The 20,637-nt window shown below is 40.1% G+C and overlaps 3 protein-coding genes across 3 annotated transcripts; 2 read left to right on the top strand and 1 right to left on the bottom strand.

Moving 5' to 3' along the window:
- Window positions 1-317: 317 nt before the first annotated feature.
- Window positions 318-1,793, bottom strand: LOC139479606 (Kruppel-like factor 18; the record flags this gene model as incomplete). The annotated part of the gene is made up of 2 exons (XM_071262447.1): window positions 318-365; window positions 1,449-1,793. Coding segments are annotated over 2 exons (393 nt in total), but the record flags the coding sequence as incomplete, so codon positions are not given.
- A 39-nt stretch (window positions 1,794-1,832) lies between these two features.
- Window positions 1,833-2,580, top strand: LOC139479605 (uncharacterized protein PFA0635c-like). Its single transcript, XM_071262446.1, has 3 exons — window positions 1,833-1,923; window positions 2,127-2,385; window positions 2,481-2,580. Exons 1-3 carry the CDS (start codon window positions 1,833-1,835, stop codon window positions 2,578-2,580), a joined length of 450 nt encoding a protein of 149 aa, XP_071118547.1.
- A 6,050-nt stretch (window positions 2,581-8,630) lies between these two features.
- LOC139480446 (dynein light chain Tctex-type 5-like) lies at window positions 8,631-18,445 on the top strand. Its single transcript, XM_071263522.1, has 5 exons — window positions 8,631-8,712; window positions 13,516-13,696; window positions 16,623-16,722; window positions 17,371-17,461; window positions 18,280-18,445. The coding sequence occupies exons 1-5, from the start codon at window positions 8,702-8,704 to the stop codon at window positions 18,443-18,445; spliced, it is 549 nt and encodes a 182-aa protein (XP_071119623.1). The 5' UTR covers window positions 8,631-8,701.
- The last annotated feature ends 2,192 nt before the right edge of the window (window positions 18,446-20,637 follow it).

Raw genomic sequence — 20,637 nt, 5'->3', positions numbered from 1 at the left:
CTCTGATGACCAGTACAAACACTCCGATGACCAGTACAAACACTCTGATGACCAGTACAAACACTCTGATGACCAGTACAAACACTCCGATGACCAGTACAAACACTCTGATGACCAGTACAAACACTCTGATCACCAGTACCAACACTCCGATGACCAGTACGAACACTCCGATGACCAGTACACACACTCCAATGACCAGTACAAACACTCCGATGACCAGTACAAACACTCTGATGACCAGTACAAACACTCCGATGACCAGTACAAACACTCTGATGACCAGTACAAACACTCTGATGACCAGTACAAACACTCCGATGACCAGTACAAACACTCAGATGACCAGTACAAACACTCTGATGACCAGTACAAACACTCTGATGACCAGTACAAACACTCAGATGACCAGTACAAACACTCTGATGACCAGTACAAACACTCTGATGACCAGTACAAACACTTCGATGACCAGTACAAACACTCTGATGACCAGTACACACACTCCGATGACCAGTACAAACACTCCGATGACCAGTACAAACACTCTGATGACCAGTACAAACACTCTGATGACCAGTACAAACACTCCGATGACCAGTACAAACACTCTGATGACCAGTACAAACACTCCGATGACCAGTACAAACACTCTTATGACCAGTACAAACACTCCGATGACCAGTACAAACACTCTGATGACCAGTACACACACTCTGATGACCAGTACACACACTCCGATGACCAGTACAAACACTCCGATGACCAGTACAAACACTCTGATGACCAGTACAAACACTCCGATGACCAGTACAAACACTCCGATGACCAGTACAAACACTCTGATGACCAGTACAAACACTCTGATGACCAGTACAAACACTCCGATGACCAGTACAAACACTCTGATGACCAGTACCAACACTCTGATCACCAGTACCAACACTCCGATGGCCAGTACCAACACTCAGATGACCAGTACACACACTCCAATGACCAGTACAAACACTCCGATCACCAGTACAAACACTCCGATGACCAGTACAAACACTCTGATGACCAGTACCAACACTCTGATGACCAGTACAAACATTCTGATGACCAGTACAAACACTCCGATGACCAGTACAAACACTCTGATGACCAGTACAAACACTCCGATGACCAGTACCAACACTCTGATGACCAGTACAAACACTCTGATGACCAGTACAAACACTCCGATGACCAGTACAAACACTCTGATGACCAGTACAAACACTCTGATGACCAGTAAAAACACTCCGATGACCAGTACAAACACTCTGATGACCAGTACAAACACTCTGATGACCAGTACAAACACTCCGATGACCAATACGAATACTCAGATGACCAGTACACACACTCTGATGACCAGTACAAACACTCCGATGACCAGTACAAACACTCTGATGACCAGTACAAACACTCCGATGACCAGTACCAACACTCAGATGACCAGTACAAACACTCTGATGACCAGTACAAACACTCCGATGACCATTACAAACACTCTGATGACCAGTACAAACACTCTGATCACCAGTACAAACACTCCGATGACCAGTACAAACACTCTTATGACCAGTACAAACACTCCGATGACCAGTACAAACACTCAGATGACCAGTACAAACACTCTGATGACCAGTACACACACTCTGATGACCAGTACACACACTCCGATGACCAGTACAAACACTCCGATGACCAGTACAAACACTCTGATGACCAGTACAAACACTCCGATGACCAGTACAAACACTCCGATGACCAGTACAAACACTCTGATGACCAGTACAAACACTCCGATGACCAGTACAAACACTCTGATGACCAGTACAAACACTCTGATGACCAGTACCAACACTCTGATGACCAGTACAAACACTCTGATGACCAGTACAAACACTCCGATGACCAGTACAAACACTCTGATGACCAGTACAAACCCTCCGATGACCAGTACCAACACTCTGATGACCAGTACAAACACTCTGATGACCAGTACAAACACTCCGATGACCAGTACAAACACTCTGATGACCAGTACAAACACTCTGATGACCAGTACAAACACTCCGATGACCAGTACGAATACTCAGATGACCAGTACACACACTCCGATGACCAGTACAAACACTCCTATCACCAGTACAAACACTCCGATGACCAGTACAAACACTCTGATGACCAGTACAAACACTCTGATGACCAGTACCAACACTCAGATGACCAGTACAAACACTCTGATGACCAGTACAAACACTCCGATGACCAGTACAAACACTCTGATGACCAGTACAAACACTCCGATGACCAGGACAAACACTCTGATGACCAGTACCAACACTCCGATGGCTAGTACAAACACTCTGATGGCCAGTACCAACACTCAGATGACCAGTACACACACTCCGATGACCAGTACAAACACTCTGATGTACTCCGATGACCAGTACAAACACTCCGATGGACTCCGATGACCAGTACAAACACTCCGATGGCCAGTACAAACACTCCGATGACCAGTACAAACACTCCGATGGACTCCGATGACCAGTACCAACACTCCAATGACCAGTACAAACACTCTGATGACCAGTACAAACACTCAGATGTACTCCGATGACCAGTACAAACACTCCGATGACCAGTACGCACCTGCCTAGCATGTACACACATTTAGTGGACCAGCACAAGTGCAAACTTTGCTGATCAACACACACACTTAGATGACCAGTGGACGCACATCTGCCTGCTCCGTACACACACTTGGATGACCAGTGGACGCACATCTGCCTGCTCCGTACACACACTTGGATGACCAGTGGACGCACATCTGCCTGCTCCGTACACACACTGAGATGACCAGTGGACGCACATCTGCCCGCTCCGTACACACACTTGGATGACCAGTGGACGCACATCTGCCCGCTCCGTACACACACTTGGATGACCAGTGGACGCACATCTGCCTGCTCCGTACACACACTGAGATGACCAGTGGACGCACATCTGCCTGCTCCGTACACACACTTGGATGACCAGTGGACGCACATCTGCCTGCTCCGTACACACACTTGGATGACCAGTGGACGCACATCTGCCCGCTCCGTACACACACTTGGATGACCAGTGGACGCACATCTGCCCGCTCCGTACACACACTTGGATGACCAGTGGACGCACATCTGCCTGCTCCGTACACACACTGAGATGACCAGTGGACGCACATCTGCCTGCTCCGTACACACACTTGGATGACCAGTGGACGCACATCTGCCTGCTCCGTACACACACTTGGATGACCAGTGGACGCACATCTGCCCGCTCCGTACACACACTTGGATGACCAGTGGACGCACATCTGCCTGCTCCGTACACACACTGAGATGACCAGTGGACGCACATCTGCCTGCTCCGTACACACACTGAGATGACCAGTGGACGCACATCTGCCTGCTCCGTACACACACTTGGATGACCAGTGGACGCACATCTGCCTGCTCCGTACACACACTTGGATGACCAGTGGACGCACATCTGCCCGCTCCGTACACACACTTGGATGACCAGTGGACGCACACCTGCCTGCTCCGTACACACACTTGGATGACCAGTGGACGCACATCTGCCTGCTCCGTACACACACTTGGATGACCAGTACAAACACTCAGATGACCAGTTCACACAGTGCCCGGTCCGCACATACACGTAACTGACCAGAACACACAATTCTGGCTGATTGTCAGAACAAAATACCACTGACATGGTCACATCAATGGCGCTACCATCTCTATTGTACTTCGATATCTTGTTATATCGAGTCACAACAACACAACTCCACAGTCATAATTTTGACATACATTTAAACGAGTTCAAACAAAATTGCTTTCATCTCGATAACTAATAAATATGCATATCAAATATCGCTCTACGTATTGCTTACCCGTGAAGATCCGGGTTAGAAGAGGTCTTCAGCAACCCATGCTTGTCGTAAGAGGCGACTAACGGTATGGTCAAGCTCGCTGACTTGGTTGATCCATGTCATCGTATCCCCATTGCGCGATCGATGATCCTGATGACAATCACTGGATTGTCTTGTCTAGACTCGATTATTTACAGACCGCCGTCATAGCTGGAATATTGGTAGTGCGGCGTTAACAAACAAACAATTAACATACATAAGCACAAATACATTTTAGTGAAGACAGGACCCGTTTCACAAAGCCATGATAACGCTACGACTGTCGTAATCAACATTATCACCGCTTTGTGAACTCGGTCCCAGGTACCCCCTACATACTTAATTTTGGACGTCCCTCGTACGTTTCTGCGCAGTGCGGAAATAGACTTTAATCGGTATTTAATTAGTTATATCACTTATTCATTTAATAATATCACTTGCTCCAAACTACAATTACAATAATTACTTATTCAGTTGGTATACCTTAACGCGGTATTGATTGGAGACCACATTGACGCCCATACCCCACTTTCATCTGTTTTAGGAACAAACATGTTGGGATCCTTAACTGAGAAAGTGGAGGATGAAAATTGTTGAGCAACATGAGGCCGAGTTACACGTTACTGTTGATACAGCTAAATCATCGTTACGCATGGTCGGTTCTATTCGGGACACCTTTATATGAGATGTCAACTCTCCTTTAAGAGGAATAGTATGGCTGGCAAACGTGTTCTCTAAATAAGATGTCTTCAAAAATGTCTACTTTGCTAAATGGGAAAATTCCACCAATCCAGAAGCATTCGATCACTTTAAAAATGTGCACTTGGCGTTTACTATCGTTTGATTGTGGGGATATAGCCAAACACTAGAAACGGATGTAAAGGAAGAATGATTCTCAGTCAATGCCAAAGAGCACATAGAAAAATCTACCGTGCATGGAGTCCCTGTTTTCTGAACATTTCATCAGAGTCTTTGAACCACTAACAGAGATTGTTTTGGTGTTTGATTTGAAATATAATAATATATGATATATAACTGTAATTATAGCCGATATGAAGTTTTATATCTATAGACTCTAAGAGGAAAAACTGAAGCTCTACAACTCTACCAGTGTAAGGAGCTGGAAACACTCAAGGGGAGATAATTCACGGGGTCAACGTCATCAAAAGTTAACAGACGGCATAAACAAAGAAGGTGAGTGTGTAAATAAAGTTATAAACATATTATTTATCTCAAATTCGTGTGGAATTCACAATTTCTTAATACGTTGATCATGGCATGGCTTCTATGTGACCCTTTTCAGTGAAAGAATTAGGCTTGATCCAATTATAATTGAGCTTTTTTTCCCGAAGGGAGTTTTTCATGTTCTTCTATAGCATGTCCTTCGTATCTTCATATGATTATTTATCCATTGTTACAATTACTAAACTAGAACATTTAAAACTGAAACATAGTGTCTCGTTTTTTTCACATTCAAATATAAATGATGGCTATAAAATCAGGGTTAGAAACTAACAGTTTTTGTCCACTAGTCCTTATAATGATAACATATTGACTAGTGCCAATTTCTAACGCTGGGCTATGTAAGGCAGATCTACACTGTAAGGTGACAATGTCACATATTTTCATGCAACTTGGACGGTCAGTTGAACGGGACAAACAAGGAATGCAATCTGCTTTGACTGCTTTGACATGTCACTGAGATGGTCATGAAATGCTGACTGTCAATACATTACAATCTATAGAGGGCCTATTTCATCCTAGTGTCACTTTTGGCATTCTTCTTTTGGTACTCTACAGGTATACAAGTACAACATGCGAACATAAAGAACTACTTGTATACATCTATTGTCTATCTGTAGAAGAAAGAAAAATTGTATGAAAAAGAAATGAAATTATTTTATGTGTAAAATTGTACTGTTTGTTTGTTTGTTTGTTTGTTTGTTGTTTAATGACACACTCAGCAATATTCCAGCTATATGACAGCGGTCTGTAAATATCGAATATGAACCAAACAATCCAGTGATTGACATCATGAGCATCAATCCACACAACTGGGATACAATGACATGCATCAACCAAGTCAGCGAGCCTGACCGCCTGATGCGGTTAGTCACCTCTTACGACATAGAATTGTACTGAACAGACTTGTATTTATATCTTGAAACAATCATAAATAATTCCTCCCAAGTGGTATTAATAGCAGTCATAAGAGGTGATCATGACCCCATTTCAGAAACAGATCATTGCTGACAGTAGTACTAAAACTGAGTATGGAAGTTACAAATCTGAACTCTAATCGCTTTGTGAAACTGGGCTTGTCACTTGACTGTAAGTGAAATGACAATTTAACAGCATTTTCAACATTTTCTGAGAAACTTGAATACTGAAATAAATAGTCTATTTTATTAAATTGAGAGGCAATGGAACAACTTAATAATCATAGCTACAAGAGATAAAGAATAGAGAAAATATAACTATAAAAAATTACTGAGACCTGAAATACAAATACAACTGGGACATGTTGCAAGATATCTTACCCCCCTGAGAGCTTTATCATCTTGCTTCCTGAAAAAGACTGCATGAGTTGTAGGGTCAAGTCATGATGATAACATTAGCGTACTGAGACACAAAGTCTACCTTGGGAGGCCAGGGTTTCAAAAAAGAAGACCAATAATATCACATGAGTTTCTGCTTGCACTGGCAGTACATGATATACAACTTACAGTAACAATGCAAAGGTATGCAACAATCCTATTTTCAGGGGTCAATATTATTTTGGGAATTTTATTGATGGAGGTGGTGTATGTGTATTTAAAATATTTATGTATAGAGTTGACATGGGTTCCACATTTGAAATAGCAATTGACTATGTCTTTTCTTAACATTTGATAAGACAGATTAGATATTGATTATAATCAATCATGAGAAGATTGCTCGTAGCATTACTCTGATAAGAAGAGCTATATATATTTAATAAGTCATGTGGAATACGCTTTCATTTTCTCCTGGGACAATATGACACCTACTCCTTCCTTATCTATTATAATTAGTCTTATTTCCGCTATCATTAGGCACACAATTGATTGGTTTGTAACTTTACCCTGCTTTCACACGTGTCATGTTCCTGAAGCAAGTTACATTTAGGGGAAATATCCATTGAAAAGTTAACTTTATCTTACAAATATATGAGTTAGAACTCATCTAACAAACTCCTTGACCTTTCTTTCTCGTGAAGTTGTCACATCTGTATCGGACAGCGAGATACACACTCCTTCCATACAGAATCTGATTTTGACCTCAGAACTTTGATAAACTTAATGTCACCTAAAAATGATAGGTGATATTATTTGTGATGCTGTGGAGCAGATTCAAAGTCTGATGTGAATAAAACAGAATACCTGATGTGGGGGTTTTGGAGTTTTCTATTTTAGATGGTTTGGAGTAGTGTTAGTTTATGCATAATAGAAGTGTTGGTTGATTTGGCATCTCCCCCTCACACTTTTCTCCCACACCATTGACACATTCTCAGCTAAATGTTGAAAAAAACATGAGCAAGGCCTTTTAAATCTAATCTCAAAATCTATTCATCACAAAAATACAGCTCTTAATCCAAGTCTTTGCTGAGGTTTTTCTATAGTTCAGGTTTGACATGAAGTGAAAAGACATGGAATAAGAGCTGTCCGATACCCCTTCTCAGTCTTCGTACAAATAGGATATTACTTTTCTTAGGTCTTTACCAAGCCAAGGTAGGATTTAATTTTGTATAGTTCTGTAGGAGTGTGGATCATGTCTAGTTTGTCATATGTGTTTTACCGAACAAACACAGTTCAAGAAAGCTGCGTTTAAGTGTTATCGAATGTGGATCAAGTTTTACAACACACCTTAAATAACAAATTGATCTGTTTCTTGAGTTTATGACTATAACTGTGTTGTTTTGTTTCGTTTATGACATGTCCATTACCAACCACGCCAGTTTATTGATCTCTGACTTGGCGCTTTTTGAATGTTTTCGTGTTAATGTGCTGCAATTAGTGTAGATTAACAAGGAACAAATGAATTATTGTTAGCAACTAGCCCCATTAGTTTGTGTTTTACCGTGCACTAATTACCTGTGTCGTCCGTCTCACCTTCCAGTTACACCTGTACCAGGCTTTGATGCTCACACCTGTGTCACACTTCCAGTTACGTGAATCATTACAGTAGCAGTTACATCTATCATTACGTCTTAAAGCTTACGTTGCCATGATGTGATCGATAATTAAGGGAAACGGTCGAGATACAACCCGTAGACAATAGCTACTGCCACTTGATTATCTATAAGCTGATAAATCATTGATGGTTGTGTCTCTAATTGCATGTGTGCAATTTAATTGAAGCCAGATGTTGGTTGTAACATGGCTGCATGTTTTGGAGACCAGCAATGAGTTTGTCTACTTGAGGCTGAAGTACACAATCACTCTAGCAGCAGTTTGACTCCATTGTCAATGATTCTCACGAGTTTTATAATGCCTATTGATTGAAAACAAAAGGATGGAAGCATGTTGCTATGGTAATCAGTAGTTTGTTTCCATGGCAATAAAGGAAGTTCCCTTGGACTTGTGGTGTGATCATATATAGGAGAGCGCATTATCAAGTCTTGTGTCATTTCATCTCCAGTCTCTGTGTGTGTTAAGTTTCTTTTATCTGGATTACACACCAACTTGGACAATGTTTAGAAGGTAAGGAATAAGGAACTCAATTAACTTCTGTACAATTACTATTGTTAAACATTAAGCTGTAGTTAGGTTCCAGGAAGTTTACAATTATGTGTATTATCATTTCAGTGAATCCCTATTAGAACAAGAAGAAAATTAATGGGCATCAAACTCTAGTGTGATGTTTTGAAGTGGTATGAAGATGTTCTAAGTGGTTAATCTGATGTTGATACTTTAAGATACTGATCCTAATCCTTAGCTTTAAATGGAATGGTTTAATAACATGTGTCTTAGGAATGATTCCCTCATTGTTTACATGTTTAAAGTAGTGCGCTGCATGAAAACATCCTGTTTGCTAATGATTGATGTATCACTACACAGCATAGAAATAACAATAGTAATGTGATCATTACAGCGGGAAAATATTGGCGACATTTTAGGCCAGCCTATATAATGTATAAATATCTTGTATTTTGTCAACAGAAAGTCATTGGGATGTCTTTGTATGGACATATGGCTAAGCTTTACCATGAACATAGATGATTGAAATATTGAACAACTCCTCGCAAGCCTGAAGTGTTAACACTGAAATAATGTTTCGAATATCTTATGTCATTACAGAAATTTCAAATTAATTACAACCCTACAGTAAAACAGATATCTTCATATGTAAACATATTCTATATAACACATTTCTCAGTTACATTTTGTGTCGATGCTTCAAAAGCTGTTGATAGAGATGTGGATAATACATGGTTTAATTACTTGGGTCTGTTATTTGTAACTTAAGGACCATAACAGGGATCCTTGACTTTCATCCACTGGTAATGCATCCAACATTCTAGGTGCAGGTCTTCAGATCAGTTCGTTTTCAAGAAAACCGACTTATTGTGGTCCAAAAGCCTGTGAAGATTTTTTTTCAAATTTCATAATGATATTTTATCTAAAGGTAATAAGATCATGGAAATGTCTTATTGCCATTTGATCCAGCAAATTCACTGAGGTGTGTAACATGTGGGTATGTGTTATCAGCATGATCAGGGATTATCTAGGATTTTTCACTAAGTACCCCTGGCAGGCAAATTTGGGGGAAATGGTTGTTTTGTTCCAAATTTGGATTTTCATAAATATCATATTTTCTTAAAGTCAGAGGTATTTTGTGATTGTGTAATAGTGCAATACTATAAAACGAAGTATTAAAACGTGTTCCTGTTTATTGGTTTTGTTACAAGTGCATACATGTTACTTCTACAAGAGGGGGCGTGGGTGGCCCAGTCATCTAAGCGCCTCGATTCACTGTGCAGAGTTGCTTCCCCTGGACACGCCAGAAATCTATGAATGTGGGTTCGAATCCCGGTTGACCCCGATTATGTTTCTAGGTTTGTCGGCACCATACCCGTGCTCGTGGGTTTCACCGAAGTGGTAAACGTCTGAGACCTGCATCACTTTGGGCTTTCCTCCCTCATTAAGCTGACACGCCGTGATATAACTGGAATAATGTTAAAAGCGGCGTTAAACCCAACTCACTCACTAACTACTTCTACAAGATCCATACAGGCATGAAAAGGCCTTGAATTTTAAGGTTGCTCTTGAAAAGACTTGATTATTAGTGTTAACCTTGAAAAGTCATGAAAATCACCAAAATAGCTTGAAAAGCCTTGAATTTTTTCAAAGTGACATAACCTTGTTAATATAAGTGTTTTAAATTAAAACATATAATAATTATACCTATGTACCAAGGATGTACAAGTGTGCTTTATAACATTAATAAAGCTATACAAAAGACCTTGAACAATTCATGACAGACTTAATTTCTTTTATTTGTTGGTTGTGAAAATCAGCCTTGATTAAAAATTTGTGATGTTCATACTGCTTTTTAAGTCTTACGACTAAGTATGCTGGGTTTAAACAAGAGTCAACAAGTGACAAATCCCCCCAGCCCCTACAAAATCGAAAGAGCGAATTATCTGCCTGTTAAGTCCACTTGAAGAATTTCTATCTGATCTGTCTGTCAGTATACAAGAGTAGTTATTGAGCTATCAAAACAATACCATAGAATTTGGATACGGAACTTTGTATTTCTATGTCATGTACACACCAACATGAACAGTCAAAGTCAAACTTGTTGCCAGGGAAACAGAAAAAAAATAAATTCTAACAATCCCTAAATAGCAAAAGGCACCAGATGACAAACTGGTCATATGTGTGCATAGTTTCAAGGAAGAATACCAATTAGTTTTAAAGATGTTGTCAAAGTCAAACTTCTTGCCATGGAAACAGGAAAAAAAAATATCTAAATTCCTACATAGCAAAAGGCACCACTTCAACCCCTGAATGATACATGTTCCAAGTTTGATTCAACACTGTTGATAAAAACTAAAGACAGACTGAGGCTTATAACCCAACTCAAAAGCCTTGAAAATGGCCGTTGAAAGGCCTTGAATTTTAGTGTTCCATATCTGTATGAACCTTGTTCAACAAAACCATAGCTATTAGTATTATTCATTATACATTGTAACATGCAGCATTAGAAACTAATATTTTTAGTCAACTTCTCCTTGATAATGATAACATGTAACAAAAGCCTTAAATATGGCAAAGTCCTTATGATACCTTTACTATTGGGCAGTTTGGCAAGGTTTATAGGACTAGTGCCAATTTCTAACACTGACAGCAATTGGGAAGTGTTTAATTCCTAATTGGGAATTTTAAGTGACATTTACTGCAGACCAGGTGCCTAATATCTGAGCATGTCTACATACTGCCCTGGTTATGGACAATAAGTAAGGACATGAATTGTATGTATGGACATGACATCAGTTTTATTGTTGTGTATTTATGCCTTCCTAATCATTTCACGGTTTCTGTCGGTGTACAACATGAGCAGACGGTCACAGGTGCTGTTGTAGAATAACTGTGTCTAGCGAAGTACAGAATATTCTGTTTGTCTACTACCTGAAAGGGTTATTACAACAGGCATGTGGACGTGATTAATAATTAATGCTGGTTCGTGCTAGCCATCTCTTCTGATTAATTAGGCATCTGCAAGACATGGCAATGTATAGATGAAGCTATCAGACAGTGGACACAATCTATTTCTTCATTGATCAGGGATGGATTAGCTACTTAGAGCTTGCATTTCAAAATAAAAGACCTTGTTGTTTTGATGGTTTGCATGTTTTAGACGACGAAGTAAAAAAAAGATTGATTGATTAGATTAACTGAAACAGATTGCCTACTCTGAATGTTTGCTTGGCACAAGTGTATCCTATGCAGAGAAAGATTAGCTCATCCCAGTTGGATTATTCGTTGTACAGATATAACTTGGCCATGATGTCCAGGAGAGGGTGGGGTGAGATGTGGGTGGGTGGATGTAATTTAATAGGTGAGGTGAAATGGGGTCAACATCGCATCCAAGATTATTGCATTTATATAGCGACGTGCATGCACGTGTGTGTGTGGCTGCAGCGCTTATACTAGTCCGGACTGATGTCGATTTATAGTGCTTATATAAGCCCACTGAGATGCCATGCCGCAGTTTAACATGAATACCCCACTCAGACACACTATACTGACTCCGAGTCGACCAATCCTTGTTTTAGCCCTTTTAATGCCGTGCGCTAGACAAGGTATCAACAAGTACCATCTTTTAACATCTTTTGGTATGATGCGGCCGGGTATCCGTTGAGGTATTTACTTAATCATGCATGGTTTGGAAAATATTGGTAAAGCTTCAAATGATTTCTTTGAGAGATGCCCATGAAGTAGATGCATACAAAGACTAAACTAAACATCTCGGCAACTAAAGATGCCACCACCTAGAATCACTTTCCTTTTGAGGAGCAAACAGGAGCTTCATCTTTCATGTTTATAAAGCAGTGGATATTTTACTTCATATTGGGTCTGAATTCCAAGATATGCACAGGCTCATATTTAAAAAGATAGAATGCCAGTGAGTTTTGTTCTTGTAAGTGATTCTCTGTTTGAAGAAAAAGGATGAGCCTGTTTAGCTAAACTGTAAAATGTTCCATTTTTTCTATCCTCAGTTGAAAAAAACACAAGACAGCAATGGATTTTTTTCCCCCTCTATTACATGTAACCTATTATATGATTTTGTTAGTCGTTACTGAGAATGTTCTTGTCCCCCTTTCTCTCTTCTCTCGGTCAGAGGGATGGGTACAGCTCAATATATTTAGAAGTTGACAATATATTTATTTATTTGTATATATTTATTTCAACCAACCTTTGTCACAAAGTACAATTGATTTGTATATCTGGTATTGTGTGTGCTTGCTAGATTTAACTCATGAATTACCCTTGATAGAAATCACAAGTATTATAACATTTCTGATATAAAACCTTACCCAGGTTTCAACATGTCCCTAGAGAGAAGACAAAGTGGATCAGGTGGTCAGGCTTTCTTGATTGCATGTCATCATACTCTGACACATTGGGCATTGCTCATAATATTCATCACTTGTGAAGATCCAGGGTAGAATGGGGTCTTCAGCAACCCATGCTTGCCGTAAAAGGCAACTGATGCTTGTCGTAAGAGGCGACTAACGGGATTAGGTGGTCAGACTCGCTGACTTGGTTGAAGTACGTCATCAATCCAGATTGCGTTGATCGATGCTCATGATATCAATGACTGGATTGTCTGGTCCAGACTCGATTATTGACAGACCGCCATCATATAGCTGGAATATTGCTGTGTGTGGCGTAAAACAACAAACTAAAACCAAACCAGACTAATGTGATAGCACTGGAATAATGCTGCCTACTAATGCTATGTTGAACAACAAACTAGAAACCCCTGTTCTGTTGCAGCTACTACAACTGGGGTGAGAGGTGGTATGTATGTACACCAATCATGGACAATCTAACTGCTGTCACTGCTGGGGGATCCAGTCTGTTTGACCTCACTGGGAAAAGGCTTGCCAACGCAGGGTCTAGCATCACCTCATTTGCCTGCGAACCAAACCAGGATGACATCAGACCTCCTCGAAGGGTGAGACGTGTTTGTGTGGAATGTCTTTGTCTTTCTGTTCTAAACATGCCAACATTGGGAGATCCTGCAAGACTTACGTTTAGTTTCTTAATATTGAATATTGAAAATATTTTGAAGATTTCTTTTGTTAAGTCGTTCGAAATATAATAGAAAGGAGCCCAGGGTGTATCTATCTTGTCAGGCTGAAATGGAAGAAATATAGACTTGCCAAAGTATTGTAGACTTGCTTGGGATTTTGAATATTTTTTTATTCAGTGTCTGTATGAGTTTATGTTTGTTTGTTGTTTAACACCACACTCAGCAATATTCCAGCTATATGACGGCGGTCTGTAAATAATCAAGTCTGGACCAGTCAATCCTGTGATTGACATCATGAGCATCAATCCATGCAATTGGGATATGATGACATGCAGCAACCAAGTCAGCGAGGCTGACCACCCGATCCCGTTAGTCGCCTCTTACAACAAGCCTGACCACCCGATCCCGTTAGTCGCCTCTTACGACAAGCCTGACCACCCGATCCCATTTGTGGCCTCTTACGACAAGCCTGACCACCCGATCCCGTTAGTCACCTTTAACGACAAGCCTGACCACCCGATCACGTTAGTCACCTCTTACGACAAGCCTGACCACCCGATCCCATTAGTCGCCTCTTACGACAAGCCTGACCACCCGATCCCGTTAGTCGCCTCTTACGACTAGCCTGACCACCCGATCACGTTAGTCACCTCTTATGACAAGCAAGTCACCTGTATGAGAGACTGTTACAATCTGTTTGTAGTTATTCCTGGATACCTTTACAGGAACAGTAGTCATTCATGCTGAGAGAATCTACGCAATTGTTACATTAGTGGGGAGACCTCTGCTACATATAATAGTGGTATGGATTCCATGTATGTCAACAGTATGGCTAGTGGGGACGTGTCAAGTGACCTTGATTTAGCGAGAATTATATAATTTTAATGTTGTAAGATATTTTGCTGCTCAATTGTAGGAGCGTGAGTTCCACCACACCTCAAACAGTGCTGTCATAATGATAGACATCAATTGATCTTTGTAGCCAATTAGTGCTAATTAACCAAAACAGTATTTGTCTCACCTACAGTCACTCATCTCACAACAACATGCAACTGCAGCAGATTATTGCATAATGTATGCCAGCAGGCAGCCCAGGTATCATAAAACACTCCGCCATGTGTACAATGTAAAACAGCATGTTAGCAAGTGACCTGGATTCACAGAGTCTGTGATATGTCGCTTGATCTTTGTAGTACCAACAGGATATTGTGATTTGTAGAAAATACATATAACAAGGGAACCAATCTGTGTTTTGAAATCACTTGCAGGGGTAGAAACTAACATATTTAGTCCACTAGTCCTTATAATGATAACATATAGCCAAACCAGAGACCATATAATCTATTATATGGTCTCTGGCCAAACCCTTAAAAATGGCAAATTTCTACTTGGCACGGACTACAGGACTAGTGCCAATTTCTAACGCTGACTTGTAATCCATGTGTCCAAGAGGGGGTCACCCTGATTATTTTCGTCACCATCGTCGGTCACAGGTAGGGGTTCAATTGTACTTCTTCCAAAATTACAGTTCATCTTCCATGAAACATTCACATTTCTTGATAACGTGAAAACTATTGTCACTGCTAGAGTCGGGTATATCAGCAAGTTGTGATCAGCATGCCACAAAGAGGAAGGAAGAAAGAATGATCGGTGCTTCCTCATTTGATACACAGATCAACTAATAAGACACAGAAAAGACTCACAACCAAAAAAATGAAAGTACCGAAACGAGAACAATAACACAACTGAAGAAATAGTAGTATGTTTCGCACTTTGTTTTCTTACCAAATAGTGAACTCAGTTTAGTGATGTAAATGGCAGAGCTGGAGATAAGCTCATGGTTATTTGGGTATTTTACCCAGGGATTTGATTTTGATTGGGTATCCCTAATTTTGAGAGAGTATTCAAATACTTTTGTACCCACCTGTTTCTTGACATTTGGGAATTTTGACTTGAATAGAAGTATACACGTCTGCTGTTTTTGTTTGTAGAACCTAGCATTGTAAGAAAGGTGCTGTTTTTTTAATCTCCAATCAGCGACTGTTTAAGATACAACATGTGCATTGACTAGGCATGATGTGCATTTCAATTGGCATCTATCAGTATGGTTGTTGCACAAGTTTTTTCAAATGCAACTGTCCGTAAGTGAATTTCGCGATCGACTGATACACGATCAATTTATCTAACAGTTGTAATATGCACAATCACTTTATCTGATGGTTGTAATATACACATTAATTATATTTTAATAGCGTATTTATAGTTTTTGTTGCAGATTTGATACGCTAGGATTTGATTTGTCTATGTATTTCAGTTTATTTAATGCATATTTTTTACACAGATATGCAGTTTATCTCGAGCTCTGAATGGCCTTTGTCACATTTCCATTGTTAATTGTGGATAGGAGAATGTCTAAGGAGAAGAATAAAAGGTTTGGTTTGCTTAGTGCAAATGGAGGGACGGGCTTTTTGTGCAATCAAGTGTGTAAAATTGGAGGTAATTGCCTCCAACAAGACCATATATGGTGCATCTCTATATATAGGCTCCGCCTCTGCTCTATTTTCATTTCAGCCTTTAAAGTTGATAGACAGGACAAAAGTTCAAAATCTCATTTATGTGCCTCTTTGCATATTTGCATTAACAATGTTACAATCTATCCAAATCTGCAAAGTTGCATGCACCCATGAGACTTGCACTTTAAAGAATGACAATGTTCCATAAATCCAGTGTAATTACACTTGACTTTTGTCCTTGTGTTTCATGACATGGGTTAATTCAATAATGTTTTTCTTTTCTTTGTTAATAATATTTATTAAAACAGTGTTTCCAGAGTGTGGAGATGTTTCAGGTGTGCTATGAGAACACGTACCAGCTGGAGCCTCCCGCTACGTTCCGACCTGACCAGGTGAAGCCCATCATAGAGAAGGTGCTCACCACTAACCTGTCAGGTAACAACATCTCTAACATCTCACCAAGCAGTCAAACCATCTCACCTACAGGACCACCTATCCATAGCCTCGCATCCAGGTCCAAACATCTCATCTACAAGTCCACCTATCCATAGCCTCGCATCCAGGTCCAAACACCTCACTTCCAGGACCACCTATCCATAGCCTCACTTCCAGGTCCAAACATCTCATCTACAGGTCCACCTATCCATAGCCTCTTATCCAGGTCCAAACACCTCACTCCCAGGTCCACCTATCTATAGCCTCTTATCCAGGTCCAAACACCTCACTTCGAGGACCACCTATCCATAGCCTCTTATCCAGGTCCAAACATCTCACCTACAGGACCGCCTATCCATAGCCTCTTATCCAGGTCCGAACATCTCATCTACAGGTCCACCTATCCATAGCCTCACATCCAGGTCCAAACACCTCACTTCCAGGTCTACCTATCCATAGCCTCGCATCCAGGTAAAAAAACCTCACTTCCAGGACCACTTATCCATAGCCTCTTATCCAGGTCCAAACACCTCACTTCCAGAACATCTATCCATACCCTCGCATCCAGGTCCAAACACCTCACTTCCAGGACCATCTATCCGTAGCCTCACATCCAGGTCCAAATAATTTCTTTCATTCACACTTCAGGTAAAAAGTATGATCCCATCGAGTGCTCGCTGCTTTGCAAATTTCTCTCTGATGACATCAAGGCAAAGGTGAAGGAACTTAATTTCAAACGGTAAGAAGTGATTCACTGAGAGTGATAGGGTATTATGGGACATTTATCAGTTTATCTGTGAATTAGTTATACATTTCAAGGGGTTGAACTTGAGGCAAATACCGCATGTGACAGGGGGGGGTAGTCAAGGAGCCTGCAGAGATGGGTGAGATCTCCACAGCACATTACTACACTTGCCAAGTAGTTCGATTTGTATATTAGAGAGAGTGAGTGACTTGACTCTTCACACTCTTGAACTTAACAGTATATTAGTCATATCTGTTGCATTATGTGAGGAAGACCCGACAAGAAGCAGGCTTTTACTCTGATAAAACCCATGAGCACTGACATATTACAGATCTGAGGGAGACTATTAAACTTCCTGTGACATCATATGAAACACATCAGTAGCCTAAATGATAAGATGTCAAATAAAACTCTAGTAGACTAACAGTAATACATGTATATTGCATAACTAACCTGAATATTGAAGGTTAAATTTGACGAATTACGACTATGGTCTTTGAATTTAACTCTTTTCATGCAGGATATAAATCATCAAAATGGATGTGAAAGATATTAATAGCATTTAGTGCTGAGAACTAATTTTTTTTCAAAGAAACAATTTTTCACTTCTTTTTTATTTTGCAAAGCTGACAATTCTTTGGGACCACCAACTCAATGGTAAGCCAGTGACTTTAAACAATAAGGCCAAGTAACAGCCGCAAGTTGGCTTTCTCCACTAAACAACTAAGTCATCAGATCACTATCTGATTTAATGAGGCCCCAGGTCTCACTCTCTAGCTGTGTGTATATCTGTCTGCCTTGTACCACTGCAGGTACAAGATCATTTCTCAGGTGACAATTGGGGAGAAGAAAGACCAGGGGGTTCGAGTGGGCAGCCGCTTCCTGTGGGATTCGGACAGGGACAACTTTGCCTCAGCAGAGTTTGACAACCGCAGCCTCTACGCAGTTGGAATGGTGTATGGGGTCTACTTTGAGTGACCATACCTTGTGTTGACCACATGTCATATCATGGGACTTGGACAAAATGGTTGAGTTTTGCATCACTGAGTCATGACATTTGTGATATATAAATATAAGTTATCATATTTGTGATGTCATTTGTTGGTCAGCTTTGAAAATGCCAGTGAGTTATTATGTGATATGCAAGATTATCAAGTCACTGGGTAAGCTAATGACATACCCAGTCCCATCTTCCCGTGGCAAGAGAGTTAACTGACTTTAAAAGTACAGTTTCCACCCTTGCCGAATTAGGCTGGAAGTACTGGGCTCGATCGTAGCGCCACCAGTGGCTATTACGAGTTATGTCCCTTCTAAGCCTCTCCTACGGACCAATCAGATTCCACTTCTCATATCACTTGTGTTTGCTTCACACAAAATGGTGGCGCCGAGTCAGGACGATCTGATCTATAATCAAGATCTATATTGTGATAAAACGGGTCTTACATCACGAAATGCATCAAATCACGTGAGCACCTTGATTAAAAACATGAAAAGATTTGGAAAATATCTGCTGACAACGGGTTGGCTGTGCACATGCTTTGCAAATCCTGCAATCGACCGAAATCTGCACGACAGTTTACGAACCAGATTTCGATTTCGGTGCGCGATTTTGATTGGACTATGCATAGACTCATTAGCCCAGCCAAAACGTAACTCCATAATACCAGCCAAGTTCGGCAAGGGTGGAAACTGGACTTTTATAGTCAGTTAACTCTCTTGCCTCGGGAAGATGACCCAGTCCAAGTATGCTCTGACTTAACAGATGATCCTTTGTCTCATGACTTCAATGCAATGACAAGGCTCCTGAAACAACCACCTACCATCAATGCATCGCATTTAGTCTATCATTCTAATGAAGTCAAAGGGCCATATGAATGAAAAGATTTCAATGCCTGAAGTCAAAATAGATAGTGCTTCATCTGATGTAACTAAATTCACAAGTGAATATTGGTCATTTTTTTATAAACTAGCATCTAGCATTTTGTTTACAAATTTCAAAAATAGATATACACTAAACTATGGTTATGACGAACTCAAAGGGACCACTTATTTTAGTTCGTTATAACCGTTTGTTATAAGCATATATGCAGCAAATGGCCGGGACCAAAAAATAAGTTCTCTATATCCATCAGTTTGTTATAAGAATGTTCATTATAAAACATATTTTACTGTACTTCACTCACGTTATAAACAAGACTGAATTAAGAACTAAACAGAGACTATGTAATGTTGTCGTGTGTTGATTTGAGTAGCCATTAATTGGACTAACGTCCAATGATTTGATACTGCTTAGTTTGTCCAAGGTAGTACACACTGGTCCACTTATCACCAGGAGCCTTGAGGAATGTCCCAGCTGGAGGTGTGAGTTCAGGTCAATGTGGTGTGATCAATACAGGCGTATGTCCATCGGTCAGCTGCACCTGCTGACCAGTAAGGTGTTACAGTATTAAATACATCAATACTCTAATGTTGGCTCAGCTCGAGTAGAGGTCTAAAAGGAGAGTTATTCTCGCACGTTGGAGTGGATTGGATTGAATAGTGGAAAACACTGACATTAAGTAAATACATGCTGAAGTGTATGCTTGCTGGTCGTCTTGGAAATATGTTTGTTTTACGAAGTCATTATTATATTGTACATGTTGAAAATTGTTTATGAGGGGTATGAAAAGTGCCCTAGTTGTGTTTGTGATTGTTTTATATTCAGTGACAACTTCTGCAATAAATGTTGTTTTTATTCTGCAAATCTTGAGTCTGTATGTTTGTAGTTAAAACATCACAAAATTTTGTTTCTTTATACTGTCATTGTTAGTCTTTACAGGAGATATGTGTTCAAGAATATCATAATATGAGAATTGCTCTCGTGAATGTTACTTTTTGTCAAGCCAAGTAGTTTCTTTGTTTGTTTTATAGTTTAAAAGTTGAAATTTAACACTTTGTTGAGAAGTTATTGTATGTCATACTCAAACTAATTTGAAAGTTCTTTTGTAATATAATTTATTTCTCTCCATTAAATAATAAATGATATACATTTTAAGAACATACTGATGTGTTCATTAGACTTTTATAATAATTATATGCAAAAGTTACATCGTAATTGAATTTGAATAAAGAAAATTTATACCCTTAAGTTTCCATCAAGCCAGTCACCAACCATCTTCCTGAGGCCAGGG

Source organism: Haliotis cracherodii, unplaced genomic scaffold (genome assembly GCF_022045235.1).
Source record: "Haliotis cracherodii isolate W230 unplaced genomic scaffold, xgHalCrac1.p SCAF_4, whole genome shotgun sequence".
NCBI classification, from domain to species: Eukaryota; Metazoa; Mollusca; class Gastropoda; order Lepetellida; family Haliotidae; genus Haliotis; species Haliotis cracherodii.
Note: the sequence above shows the minus strand (reverse complement) of the source record. Positions and strands in the feature narration are given on the sequence as shown.

Bases quoted from the DNA above. Each gene is read 5' to 3' on its own strand.
- LOC139479605 (XM_071262446.1), top strand. From the start codon at position 1,833: ATGACCAGTACAAACACTCTGATGACCAGTACAAACACTCTGATGACC. The intron at 1,924-2,126 runs GTACAAACACTC...ACGAATACTCAG, and splicing joins TACAAACACTCTGATGACCA to ATGACCAGTACACACACTCC. The intron at 2,386-2,480 runs GTACAAACACTC...TCCGATGACCAG, and splicing joins TACCAACACTCCGATGGCTA to TACAAACACTCCGATGGACT.
- LOC139480446 (XM_071263522.1), top strand. The intron at 13,697-16,622 runs GTGAGACGTGTT...GAGATGTTTCAG, and splicing joins ACATCAGACCTCCTCGAAGG to GTGTGCTATGAGAACACGTA. The intron at 17,462-18,279 runs GTAAGAAGTGAT...GTACCACTGCAG, and splicing joins AAGGAACTTAATTTCAAACG to GTACAAGATCATTTCTCAGG.